General features: G+C 43.0%; 2 protein-coding genes across 4 annotated transcripts; one reads left to right on the top strand and one right to left on the bottom strand.

Moving 5' to 3' along the window:
- Nucleotides 1-320: 320 nt before the first annotated feature.
- Nucleotides 321-12954, bottom strand: LOC109478494 (tetratricopeptide repeat protein 1-like). 3 transcript variants are annotated; one of them, XM_019780065.1, is made up of 8 exons: nt 4131-4447; nt 3081-3811; nt 2818-2878; nt 2581-2693; nt 2385-2421; nt 1963-2111; nt 1498-1552; nt 321-1168 (listed from the first exon to the last, which is right to left on the bottom strand). In XM_019780065.1, the coding sequence occupies exons 2-8, from the start codon at nt 3801-3803 to the stop codon at nt 1032-1034; spliced, it is 1275 nt and encodes a 424-aa protein (XP_019635624.1). In that variant the 5' UTR covers nt 3804-3811; nt 4131-4447; the 3' UTR covers nt 321-1031. The 3 variants fall into 3 exon arrangements, with proteins under 3 accessions (XP_019635624.1, XP_019635625.1, XP_019635623.1); XM_019780066.1 differs by lacking the exons at nt 2385-2421; nt 2581-2693; nt 2818-2878; nt 3081-3811; nt 4131-4447 and adding an exon at nt 11681-12928; XM_019780064.1 differs by lacking the exons at nt 321-1168; nt 1498-1552; nt 1963-2111; ... (3 more) ...; nt 3081-3811; nt 4131-4447 and adding exons at nt 10762-11281; nt 11681-12954.
- Nucleotides 4481-10044, top strand: LOC109478495 (O-phosphoseryl-tRNA(Sec) selenium transferase-like). The gene is made up of 11 exons (XM_019780068.1): nt 4481-4855; nt 5160-5314; nt 6168-6286; nt 6437-6595; nt 7060-7213; nt 7392-7494; nt 7790-7919; nt 8185-8276; nt 8646-8739; nt 8848-8941; nt 9532-10044. The coding sequence occupies exons 1-11, from the start codon at nt 4742-4744 to the stop codon at nt 9806-9808; spliced, it is 1491 nt and encodes a 496-aa protein (XP_019635627.1). The 5' UTR covers nt 4481-4741; the 3' UTR covers nt 9809-10044.
- Nucleotides 12955-13175: the final 221 nt, after the last annotated feature.

The following is a 13175-nucleotide window of genomic DNA, read 5'->3' as shown; positions in this document are numbered from 1 at the left end:
TGCAGAATCCATGGAACATCCAGTAATTCATCTTCAGGATCTATGAATAAAGTATATCTTCATAATGTAGGAAACCAGCAGGTCAATTCCATGTACAAACTGAGCATTTATGTAATGGTAAGAACAACATATATTGTATATCATAACTATATAGTAGTTTCCACCACATACGCTGCTGTATGCAAAGATACAACATTTCAATGTCTTCAACTTCCAGAGTAAAAATCAATGCAATACAGTCTAAGATTGTAGAAAGGAACAAGATGTAGAAAGGAACATTGATCAATATATTTACTCCTAACAGATAAAACCAGAGTATCAAAGTCACTTGGTCATTTATTTGTGCATATAAACTACAGTCCATAACAAAGCTGTTCTGTAAGATCCAGCCATTTATGACAAATCCAGTTGAGAAGAAGTAAAATAAAACGGAGAGGTCCCTTGCTATTAGAACAATATGGTAAACACAACATCCAAGACACGGGTGGTCCAGAATGTGTCAACATTGGGCACAACAGGATGACAAGATTTCCAGAATTATCTTAGCCTTACTGGACTGAACTTTCTTGCTTTAAATGCTGATCTGCACATATGTGTGCAAAGTGAACTACACTATCTAGAACATTCAATGGCAAAGTTGCAAAAGGGCTTCAAATCATGATGTGAGGGAGACTTATGCACCAGTAGCATGGCCATAAAATATTTCATGTCTAGTTTATACTGTATACTGCAACAGCATTCATGTCTCTCATACAGAAGTGATCAGTGCCTTGTCTCCTAAAATTAATTCAAAGAGAACAATGCAACAAGCTGTCCAGATGTCATGCACAAAATTTGCTTACATGTCCACAACTGTGTTACACAGTCTCCTGTGACAGGGGCTGATTGGGCCTCCTGTCCAGGAGCCTTTGGTCATTATACAACTCTTAATTGGAGAAAACCATTGCCATTCCTGTAACTACCAAAAGGAGCTCAGTGGGAGGGCTGTTAGAAGCATGGTGTAGTAATCCATGTCCCCTATATCTTCCCTTTTACTCGTCATTGTTGTTTGGGTTCTGTACAAACTGGATGTTGTAGGACCCACTGTCCGGGTTCTGGTCCACACGGAAGTTCGCTGTGGACAGGCCAAATGGCCTCAACACCATGTTGCCCAGATCCTTCAGTTTATCTGTCAGGGGAAGAAAATAGAACACTGCTGTCAGAGGGTTTTCACGCAAAAGTGAGTCAGTTTGAGGAAAACTGGAGCAAAAAAAAATTGACAGATTGTACACTAAGGAAGGTGTCATTGACTGTATCAGCCATATTGTACTGCAACTTGCTGATACTGACATATTAGTATGCTGCAGCTAATACAAATCTGGTGAATTAACTTTAAAGTTAGAGACACTACAATGCTAAGCCCACAGACCAACTCACTAGGTTACGGCTTTAAAATTCAGATGCCAGAAGTTGTTACTGGGACTATTCAGTTTTTGGATCATGTATAATTTTCCTTACCCATCATTTCTGCCTTCATTTTCTCATTCCTCTCCTTGATTTCATCGGGAAGTCTCTGCACGTGATTGAAAAAAAAAAAATATTTGAGCAGACATGCAAAACTGGAAGAAATCATACCATAGCAGAGATTCATTTGAGGAAAAGGTGAATGCACCAGTGCACCAAACATAAAAAGATTTAGATTTAGTGCTGTATATACTAGTACCTCTCTCTATATATGTGTAAGACTACACAAATATTTAGGTACACCAGTGCATCCACAGTCAACAATTAGGTGCACAAAATACTGGGTGTACAAAAGAATAAGGGTGTAAGGGTGTACACCTAGTATTTGTAGCCCTAGAAATGATACATTTTGACCATCATCACATAATCTATTTCCCTTGGATTCACATAGTTGCACTTCATATGAACCCCTCTACACACGGAGCCCTCTACAACAGAAGCACTGAGCATGAGGCTGACCATGCAGGCAGCCCTGGCCACATGGCAGGACCGGTCCAGTTCCACCACTCGCTGGTAGTCTGTCAGGGCCTCGTCCAGCTTCTCCAGACCCTCGTATGTCTGTGCACGTCTCAGCAGTGCTCGCACGTAGTCAGGCTGCAGTTCCAGGGCTGGACAGAGGGGGAGTTGAAGAACCGTTACTGATGAAAATCAGGCTGATTTAGATGTTAGGGATCGATTAGCCACAGAGTCTACCATTGAAATCCTTGTGATCAAGTACATGTTCTAGTAGAAGGATATATAGGGGAATTAAAAAGAAAGGTGTATTCTACATGTGGTACAAAAAATTACTTCAGCCTCAACACACACAACATTACAGAGTGCTGGAAGTTGATGTACATGCACTTGTTGACATCTGAAGTGTCAATAATGCGTCATCTCACCTTTAGAGCAATCTTCAACAGCCATTTCATTTTCTTCCTGTGAATAGGTATAAACAGAAAGGGGTGTTACACAAGCAACTATTTGATCACAACTAAACAACATGCTGAACATTAATGAAATACACTTCCGGTATATACCAAAAGTGACTAAAGGATTCTTTACATTTCCTAATGCTGTGCTGACATTTCCACTCACCAGCTTGACTCTGCATGCTGCCCTGTTGCTGTACATGATGGCTCTGTCCTGTTCGTAACACAGCGGACACAGCACCAGGGCCTGGGTGTATGTCTGCATTGCTGTGGTGAAGTCTGCCAATACCGGTAAAACAACATTATGGTCTATTAGTGTGAAGGGAAACAAGTGTCATGTCTCTCTAACTCCTATTCTCACCATCAGTATACAAGAAAAGGTAACATTTATAGCTGTACGTACCTCCTTTTTTGAAGTGTTCATTTCCCTGGGCTTTTAAGTCTGCTGCTTCCAGCCTCCTTGTCTGTAAACACACAGTCACAGAATTTACTGGTACATGACATAATCATAGGGATACATTATTGTACTGTAGCTTGATGTAGGAACTCTGTGCAAAAGGAAGAAGCAATTATATTGAAATATTCACAAAGACAATAAAAAACTGCCTCACATAAAGGCATAAGATTAACTTGGGATTTTTCATAATGTAAAATCAGAAGTTTGACCTCTTTTTCTTCTTCTGTCATGTCCTTTTCCATCTCCTTCTTGTATTCCTCATCCACAAAGATCTCTTCCTCCTTCTCTTCATCCTCCTCTACTGCTGCTGCTTCATCCTCTGCTTGTTCCCAAGCTTCAGTTTCTCTTTCATTCAGTCTCTCCGACAACCGTGTAAAGGGTTTTGGGTTTATGTCATCATCTCTTGTGACTTCTTCCATTTCTCCACTATTTCTTGCATCATCTCCTTCCTCAACAAATACATTTGATTCATATTCTTCTTCATTCTTATTTGCAGTCATCTCTTCATTCTGGGATTCATCCACTGTTTTGTTTCCCGTCACACCCTCTTTGTTTCCCTCCTCATGGTGATTATCTTCTCTACATTGATTAACCTCTCCTGACTGTCCTGATTGTATGTTTGTGGTGCTGTCAAAGAAAGAATCTTCAGTACCATCATTCCTTTTCATTTCCTGATTTCCAGCCGTTTTGGGAACCATTTCACCAGTGAGAAGTTCAGTTGTAGTAACATCATCATTCTTGACATTGTTCATATCTAGAGGTTTCTGGTTTGTCTGATGTTCTGAACTGCCAGATCCATCTTCAGTTTTCTTGCCTTTGCCTTCTGCGGGGTTTGTTTTCTGATGGCGGGAGGAGTTTGTTTGGATTTCCTCCAAAGCATCCTCAAATTGATCATGATCAGAATCAGACGACGGGTCTTCTTTGGTGGCCATGGTTACAGCTGTAAGAGCATGCACACAAACTTTGGTTCACATAACGTTACATAAACGTATAACCAAGGAGCTTTAAATGATATAATAACGTTATATATTATTAGATATAACGTTAATATGTATATTCAAAATATGAAGGCCAGGTGGATTCATTAGCTGAAGATGAAGTAGCCCTCCGCTAACACGTCGTAAAGTAGCCGCGGCGACTGCAAGCAAGAAAAGCCCTGCATCAGTCGGCGCGGCTAGTCGTAAAGGGATTTTGCTATGAATGAACCTAAACTACGTACGAGTCGTATTACTGAACGGAGTAAAAAGCTACACACAAACCTGTAAGACGCTGTGTAGCACCACAAAGCCTTACAAACAGCGAGTGTCCGAGAAACAAGCGGCGTTTCGCCCTCCCTACACTGTCCTCTCCTCACTTCCGGGTTTACCTTTGACCTTTCACCCATTCATTTCTAGAAACACAAAATCAATCCGCGACCATGGGGCATTTTATAGTAAGAGAATCTCTGTATGTTACAGGTCAGTTTTGCCACCGTAAAGTATCATAAGAATTGCAGACATTTTGAGGAGCAAAGGTGACTCATTCGTTGCTTAAGACCCCTTTCATGACTGCACTACTTTTAATCAGCGGTTAAACCAGGGGTCACTTGAGTGGTGAAAAGGCTCAGGTGATTTCTCTGTTCACAATGAGGCAATGGTCGTAATAATCAATTGATGCATCAAATGTCTACTAAGACTGATTTCTTCAAGTCGTTTTGTATCACATCCAAGTAATTTGACGTCAAGGGCTGCGTTTGAAGCTCTCCAGATATAGCGCGCCCGACTCCTCCTACCAACTTATCTTCCAAGAAAGTTCACATATCTTGAGCTGGTGGCATATCTGGGCCAGATCCGAATATAGCCCAGCCCCGTGTCTAAATTAAGTGTCCAGTATGAACAGTGAGTGCTTCGGACTGGCCGAGAGGCTGGTGGACAGGACGTATGTCCAGCAGGCGCACCAGGCCAAGCAGTCGCTGACCAATCAGATCAGGACCTTACTGGAACATGTGAGTTTCATGTGTTTTGTCAATTGTTGGCTAAACTGAATTAATTAGAAGATGAATGCAATTTCCTTATACATAACCTTTGAATTGTTTCTTTTTTTTCCTGGAGAGAGATACATGTATGTACTTTCTTGTGTACTCAAACAACATGCCCCTCCCATCAAAAACAGATATCCATTGGCAAATAAAACTGTTAACTTTTGCAAATTGGGAAAGGTGCTGCAATTATATTTATCTCATTGCTGCATATGATATTGCTATTGAGTGACCGGTCCTGACCTAGTAGCATGTATAACCTGACTTGCAGAGGAAGTGGCCGGAGGAGGGTTGGGACGAGGCGACCGTCGAGCTGGTGTTGCGTGAGCTGGCCCTGATGGACAGTAACAACTTCCCCGGGAACTGTGGGGTGGGGGAGCGCGAGGCACGCGTGGCGTCTGGCCTGGTGGACAGGAGGCACTTCAGGTCAGCTTAAAGATTCTACATTCTTTTTAGTCTCAACTATTACTACACAACAAGACATCAGAAATTTCAGGCTTCCAATGAAGTAGCTTTAGTTGGTTTTTCATTACCTTCAAGTTCAAAGACCATGGGGAAGTGTATGGAGACTTACGGTATGAAGGGGGTTGTATGGTGTATCTCACTCCCACCTGGCACATGCTGTGGTACCTTCAGTCTTGAGTCTCTTGACCTTTATATAACGTTACATGTATAAATCATCTAGTGTCAAAATCACTTCCCACATTATTTCAATATTTGCTCCAATTTGAGCCAAAAATGTTGACCTTATCATACACAACTGCCTGAAAGATACAGCAATATGGCAGTAGGGTATGGGGAAAATGTGACCTGACCCACTGACCCACACCACTGGTCAACAGATATGGTCTAATTTAGGACCACAACTTTGTCTAATTAAGGGGACACCACAGGGGAACCCACAATATACATCTAATAACATGTAGTCAAAACTGCCCGTTCAGGAGACGAATAAATATTGGACCATGTGGAAAAGTGGTCACTTAAATTGCAGGATAGTGCTTCTGTCAATACGAAAAAGTATCAAAGGCACCACCAAAATGTGGCTAGGTGGTCCTTTTGTAGAGGCTATCCCTTGTACAGGTTTGAGTGTACATAGCTCTAAGCATTCAGGATGTTACCTCCTTAATCGCCTAGGGTTTAAGAAGTGAATCAAAAGCACAGAACCTGATGAACATTGGTATTAAAGTCTTTTCTTTCTAACTAATCACAATCATACATTTCAAATAAACTTACATGAAATTGAGAAAATGTTTTTTGCTTTGTTCCCTTCCTTAAGACTTGGTCATGGTATTGGCAGATCAGGGGACATCTCTGCCATCCAGCCCAAGGCGGCTGGTTCCAGCCTACTCAACAGGCTGGCCAACATATTTGCTCTGGACGTCATCAAACTGGCAGGTAGGTCCCAGGTCAGAACAGATATTTGTACTGTGGTATTCTTCTTACTACAATGCAGGACTTGAAATACTGGGATGCACATTGTGTGCACCATATTTTTGACTGGGTGCTATTGTATATACGGTGTTTTCTTGCCATGTGTAACTCCAGGGGTGAGGGCAGCAGCTGCATGTGTGCTGGTTCCCATGGCAACAGGGATGGGCATCGTCCTGTGTCTGCTGACTCTCCGACACCAGCGTCCGCAGGCCAAGTATGTCCTCTGGCCACGGATTGACCAGAAGTCCTGCTTTAAGGCCATCAAAACTGCAGGTGGGTTTTACATATATGGCCACTTGTTAATGCCAAGCTAGTACAGAGCAGCAATGCTGTCTATATGTTGCTCATATGCTTTTTTAACATTTTGTTCCTCATGACACAAACAAACTGTAAAAACTTTGAACTTAGAAATGAAAAAGTTTGACTTTATTAATGGACACATCAAGTCATATCTATATGATCTATCAGAGTTATTAATATATGCTGAGATACGGCATTGTTGATGTCGCTAACATGTTCCATCAGGCATCTGGGAACTATTTTGGATTTTTTGTGACCCTCACAGACCTCCAGGAAGTGTTTTGGGTTTTCATAAAATGTATTGCAATTGGAACTTTGGAGGAGATTGTATGATGTAATTCAATCATGTAATACACCACCCAAGGCAATACTTCCTTTCCCAGAAGTAGCCTAAGAAACAGTAACCTTTGTTGGCCTGTTCTGCATGTTTCCCTCAGGTTTTGAGGCTGTTGTGATAGAGAACAGGCTGGAGGGTGATGAGCTGAGGACAGACCTGGCAGCTGTGGAGGACAAACTGCAGGAGTTAGGGGCAGAAAATGTTCTCTGTGTATACTCAACAACCAGCTGCTTTGCACCAAGGGTACCCGACAGGTAACTCACTGTGGAGATCTCATCTTTTCTTGGAAAAAATAAATTCTTAGTTTATCTTAGATTCTAATGCTTAGTTTCATTACTATTATTTCAAAATGTGTAATGCTTAGATACATATGGAGCAGCATTTGAAATGTTTTAGTGTTAAACCCAATGTGCTGTAATGTTGTTGTCACAGATTAGAGGAGCTTGCTGAGTTGTGTAAGAAGTATGACGTACCTCATGTGATCAACAATGCCTACGGTGTCCAGTCATCCAAGTGTATGCACCTTATACAACAGGTGAGATACGCTTGGATAATATAGTCAGAATACAACAGTTTTGACTGCCCATCGCAATTAGCAGGTCAATTAATAATAGCATGGCAATTAGCATTTCTAACAATGAGAGAGTGGGTGGTATATGGGATTGGTCTATTTGCAACATTGGAGTACATAATGGAACAAGTTTAAATGATTTAGTTATATCTTTGTTTATTTACATGTAATTTCTTGTTTCAGTATCTGTGTCTATCAGGATCTAACTTTTAAACAGTTTTTTTTCCTTTGAATTCTTCCTGTGTCACCATGGCAACAGGCCTGCAGGGTTGGGAGAGTTGATGCTTTCATCCAAAGCACTGATAAGAACTTCATGGTGCCGGTGGGCGGGTCCATCATAGCCGGACCTGACGAGAGATTCATCGCAGAGGTCAGCAAAATGTACCCAGGTATACACAGAAATAAGCTCATTTTCCCAAAAGTAGAAAGGAAAATATGCTCTTTAAAATAACATGTGAAACTTGAGACTATATTCAGTATCAAGAAAAGCGTAGGGTTTCCACAATGGTACCCTCACTGAAAATTTGAACTTCGACTTTCCCGAGTTAAAGAAACGAAAATGGTTAATCTCACCACATGGCGACAGTTTCATGATGGTGTTTCTTTGAAGCCATTGCAGTATAGTTGGGAACCATGTTGGATTGTCTGTTACAGGACGGGCCTCTGCCTCTCCATCCATAGATCTGTTCATCACTCTGATGTCACTGGGCAGGAGTGGCTACAAGAAGCTCCTGGCTGAGAGAAAGGTAATATTACTGCATGGTGAATTGAGAAGGAAAAGATGTCTTAGTAGTTTTTTTTGACAAAATATTTATACGAATACACACAACAAAGTTCAGCTATGCTGGGGAGCTTTCGAGACGTTACACTGTCTCTTCTTCAACCCGATTGAGATCTCGTCTTGGAGTTCTCTTGTCACGTGACTTGATGGGATAATCACGTGACAAGAGACAGTCATATACAGGTTTTAGGTAGTGACGCCCCCTGTCTTAGTAGTTGTTTAATGGAAACTTATAGTTATAGTATGTGGATCTTTTTTAGTGCTGTGCCTAGATGAAATGTGTTAAAAATCTTTCCAAGAAAATCAGTATTCAACAAAGTGCCTTTCCTTTCAGGAAATGTTTCAGTACTTGTCAGCAGAACTGTCCAGGGTGGCAGAAGAGAAAGGAGAGAGGCTTCTTAAAACACCTCACAACCCAATCTCCATGGGTAGGTAGTATACTGCACAGGTACACAGACCTGCATTACCATGCATGAAATGTATTTTATCCACAAGTGTTGCTATGTGAAGTGAACCAGTTTGTTCCTTTACTCCAGCCATGTCGTTGTCAGGCAGTGCAGCAGGGCATGTTGGGAAGGATGTGACCCAGCTGGGAGCCATGCTGTTCACCAGATGTGTGTCAGGGACAAGGTCAGTGTTCACCCAGTATTTTATACTGGAAGGGAATTGATGGTTTGGCTTGCTACATTATCAGATTTAGCTAAACCTCTGCTCTTAATCTGAATAACAGGTCAAGTCAGTACAGATGGTCTGCTAGCACTTAGGCTCAAACTTCAATGGGTTGCTAGAAAATACTGTAGTAGAAATTGGGCAAATAGACTGAATAACATGTATATCTCCTCACTTATCCTGTGGAGGCCCAGGGGGAAAACACACTGCAGAAAACTGACCTACCCCAGTGTTCTCTCACGAGACACTGGGTACGACATTGAGGACTTAAAGTCAGCCATGGCAGATCGGGAGATGTGGGCAGGAGTGGTGCAGCGGCAAACCCCGTCCCCTAGGGGGGTCGACTGATGATGATGATGATGAACATGTATATGCCAATATGCCAGATGAGTTTGTTATCCATAGGACCACACTTTGCAATCCACGAAAGCAAAGGAGTCATCATAAAAGGCAAACAACTTATCTGATAGGGTATATTTTCCCAGGAAATCTAAGATAATATTGCCACATTTATTTACCCTAACACCACCATTGTTGCACATTTTATCCAGAGTTGTAGCGCCTGGTTCAGACAAGGACATTGCAGGTCACACGTTTAAGAACTTTGGGGCTCACCATGACAACTACCCCTGTGCCTACCTGACTGCTGCTGCTGCGGTAGGAATGACAAAAACAGATGTGGACCTTTTCATCAAGAGACTGGGCAAGGTCCTGGGGAAGGCTAAAAGTAGGAGTGATGAGAGAGAAGCTGGTTGTGCTACTGCAGATGAACAAGAGGACAGTGTTGAGTCACCAGCTGACACATTGAACTGTTCAAATGAAAGATAAAAAGTTCCTATATCATTCTGTACCTGTAAAAGTTGTTAGAGTGCCATAGAACATGCATATGGTCCACCTTTAGAAATGCATTGTTCATATTACCAGCTGAGTTTTCATTCTAAGTAACAAGTTTAATTGCTTAATTGGTCCCATCAAAAATGACAAAAAATTTTTATGATTTTAATTGCCTAAATACAATTTCTGACTGATTATCAAACCAATTCATTACTTTTTGTTATGATCCTAACACTTACATGCTGCCATTGTAAGTATAAGACTTTCAATTGCCATAATGAATGTTAATGACTGGGGTACAATTCCCCATCTTTAGACAATAAACCGGATAGTGAGTGAGTATGAGACCTGATCTGCTGTCATCTCTGGGTGACATATTATCAGGGAGCGCTTCTGTATGGTCCAGGAAATACCAGCCTGTCTATCCTTGCCACAAGTCACATTGCTTTCGAAGTTACTTTGAGATGTTCACATAATGCATGCAAGTGAATGGACGTTTGATAGACTGTTCATTTCAGAAAAAAATTAAGATACAAAGAATGAATGATATAACAGATAATACAGTGACATATTCTGAAAACCAAGGCGTCAACTTTATTTCAATGCACAAACCTGCAACCCCGTACATTTTCTCAGATCCCAAAGGCAAAGGTATACTGATTACCTCAGATGACAGAAAAGAGTCCGGATAAGGTCTATCACAACAGTGGCAAATGGAAAGGGAACAAATGAATTAAAGTAAATAATTTCTCTTTCAAAGATAAGGAAATTCTTCTGCGTCACAACCAACACAAGCTCAAATTGTAACCAGTTCCCTACATGGGATAGCAAACCTGTCACAGACTATAAATCATTCCACAGCAGTAAGCAGTCCCTAAAGTAAAACCAAGACTATCTATGCAACAAAAGGTCAAACTAGAGTGATTCAGCATCAATCGTCAATCTTATTGGTCACCCTCAGCTCCAGTAAAATTATAAACTAAGCAAACAACAGTTTGTAGAAGTTGGAGTCGTTGGAGTCCATTCCCTTGTTTCTGACTTTCACACAAACCTCAAACGTGACCCTGTCATTGCGGATGTACCCACTCTCTTCATCACAGACGTCTTTCCATGCAATGAACCTGGGGTAGCCCCAGGGCCGGTCCTTCTCTATGAACTTGTGTTCCATGTGTACGCTATGGCAGTCCACGCCGGGCTTTTTCGGGAGTATCCTGAAGTCTACCGAAGCATCGCACGGCCAGGTACTGTCCTGTGTGTATCTCTTGCACCCCAGGAACACGCCTAGCGTCTGGAACGGGTTCTTCCCCTCCTCGTCCTCAGGGCTGTACTCGGGCTCACACTCCAGGTTCATTAGGAAGTTGTTGAAGAAGAAGGTCGGGCTGCTGGCGGTGTCTTGGAGGGACGTGAAGTTTTCCACCGTGAACTTGAACGTCCCTTCTGTATGCTGTACCATCTCTGCGATCTCGTCTGAAAAGGCAATGTGGATGAGTTGTGAATACAACATGTGACAGTATGAAAGGACTTGATTATCGACTGGTATGCCTTTGAGTCGGTCAGGTTTGAGTTTGATTGCTTAGATTTCATTTAGGTTTCAAAATTCAGACATCTGTTACAATGTATAGTTCGTGTGGCTGCATCAGTTTTGGGATGTCATTCATAAAATCAACTCACAACTCTTCATCTGTATTTCGGAGGAAGCATGATTCCTTTGACATGAACGTTCGTTTTGTTTCGAGTTACTAGCTATAAGTTTAGGCTACCGGAGCTGGACCATTCCCTTATTACAGAAAGATCGATTTCGGCTTTGATATGCTCACAGTGCGCTTCAAGTATTCCTAGAAAATGCAGAGTAAATCATTTCCTTACCGTCGTCCCTCCACAGAACCTCTCTGACTTCTTCCAGCAGCCTGTTGAGTTCCATGTCGTACACGTCAGCCCAGACCATAGTCAGGTCAGGGTCGTACTGGTCGGTCCGGCGCGAACACTTCACCCCCTCACTCAGACTCTCCCTCATCTGGTGGAACGCCGCGGCGACCTCCGCATCAGAGCCTCTGGTCAGGATGTTCTCCGCGTAGGTACAGCCACTGCTGAGTCTGGACCTGTAGGAGTCAACTTTCTCCTTCATTGTGTCCAGCTCTTGTATCTTGATGGCTGCCTTCGTCTTCGTCATCTCTAGCGCTTTCTCTTTAAGCTGGTCGATAGTGTGCGTCAGCTCTTCAAATTTCTTTTCTAGTCGATGACACGTGTCTTCATTTTGCTTGAGGAAGTCGGCCTTCTTCCGTTCTATGTCGTGTGATTTTCGGTCTAAAGTGCTCTTGTGGCGGGTCGCTTCGTTGAGGTGATGCAGCATATCCCGACGGAGTTCCTCGGATGTGGCCTTCAGTCTGCTGATCTGGTGTTTGGGGAGGCTGTGGTCCAGGACCGTGCAGTTGTGGCAGACCGGGATCTCACAGGTCTTACAGAAGAACCGTATCTTCTCCCCTTCGTGGATATCGCAGGTCGGTCCGTTCTTCAGCTCGGGGGACTCATCGAACAGGCCCTTCTTCATGTCGTCGAAACTGACGACAAGGTGACCTCGGAAGACCTTCATCTTGCGGTGGGCGGTGACGCAGCTCCTGCACAAGAAGTCGTTACAGACGACACATCGCGAAGTCGCGTTCTTTTTGTCGTCACAGCCCTCACAGGGAATGTTCCCTGTCCTTTCCAGCACCCTCTTCTTCGCGCCAACAGTCGCCACGAGGTTAGATATGAAGGAGTCTTCCTTGAGTTTAGAAACGCCATCTTGGGGGAGGGGAGTTGTCTGTGAGCACACCGGGCACGTGATGTCATACGTGCCTTCGGGCACGTGGTCCACTAAACAGGCCTCGCAGAAGGTGTGTAAGCAGCCGAGCAGCTTGGGGCGGCTGTACGTGCGAAAACACACCTGACACTGCAGGAACTCGTCGCTGATGTCTTTTAGTATGTCAGACGACATGGTGGCAAAGCTAGACTGTCACATCCGCCCAGTCTGACCCCGCCGTTTCAGCCTGTATAATATCCAACACGCTTCTGGCAACTGCCTCGCCCGGGTCAAACCAGACACTCCACATTGCGCCTTTAGACTGTGTAGACCGGAACGACCAGTTCTGTTCACTGCAGCATGCGTGTTTTAAATGTGATACACTGCACATGATAATCAAAAGGGATATTTAACGCACTGCCACACTCACACAATAGGCGCCCTTCGTCTGTAACTGTTGTATCAAATACATGATGCTAGACAGAAATTACAGAAACGAAGAGAGAGACGACGTTACACAAAACAGCTATACCACGTAAATGGCACAAACTGAAATAATTATTGTTACCTTCGTCAAGAAGG

Source organism: Branchiostoma belcheri, unplaced genomic scaffold (genome assembly GCF_001625305.1).
Source record: "Branchiostoma belcheri isolate BF01 breed outbred unplaced genomic scaffold, Haploidv18h27 scaffold44, whole genome shotgun sequence".
Classification (NCBI taxonomy): Eukaryota; Metazoa; Chordata; class Leptocardii; order Amphioxiformes; family Branchiostomatidae; genus Branchiostoma; species Branchiostoma belcheri.
Note: the sequence above shows the minus strand (reverse complement) of the source record. Positions and strands in the feature narration are given on the sequence as shown.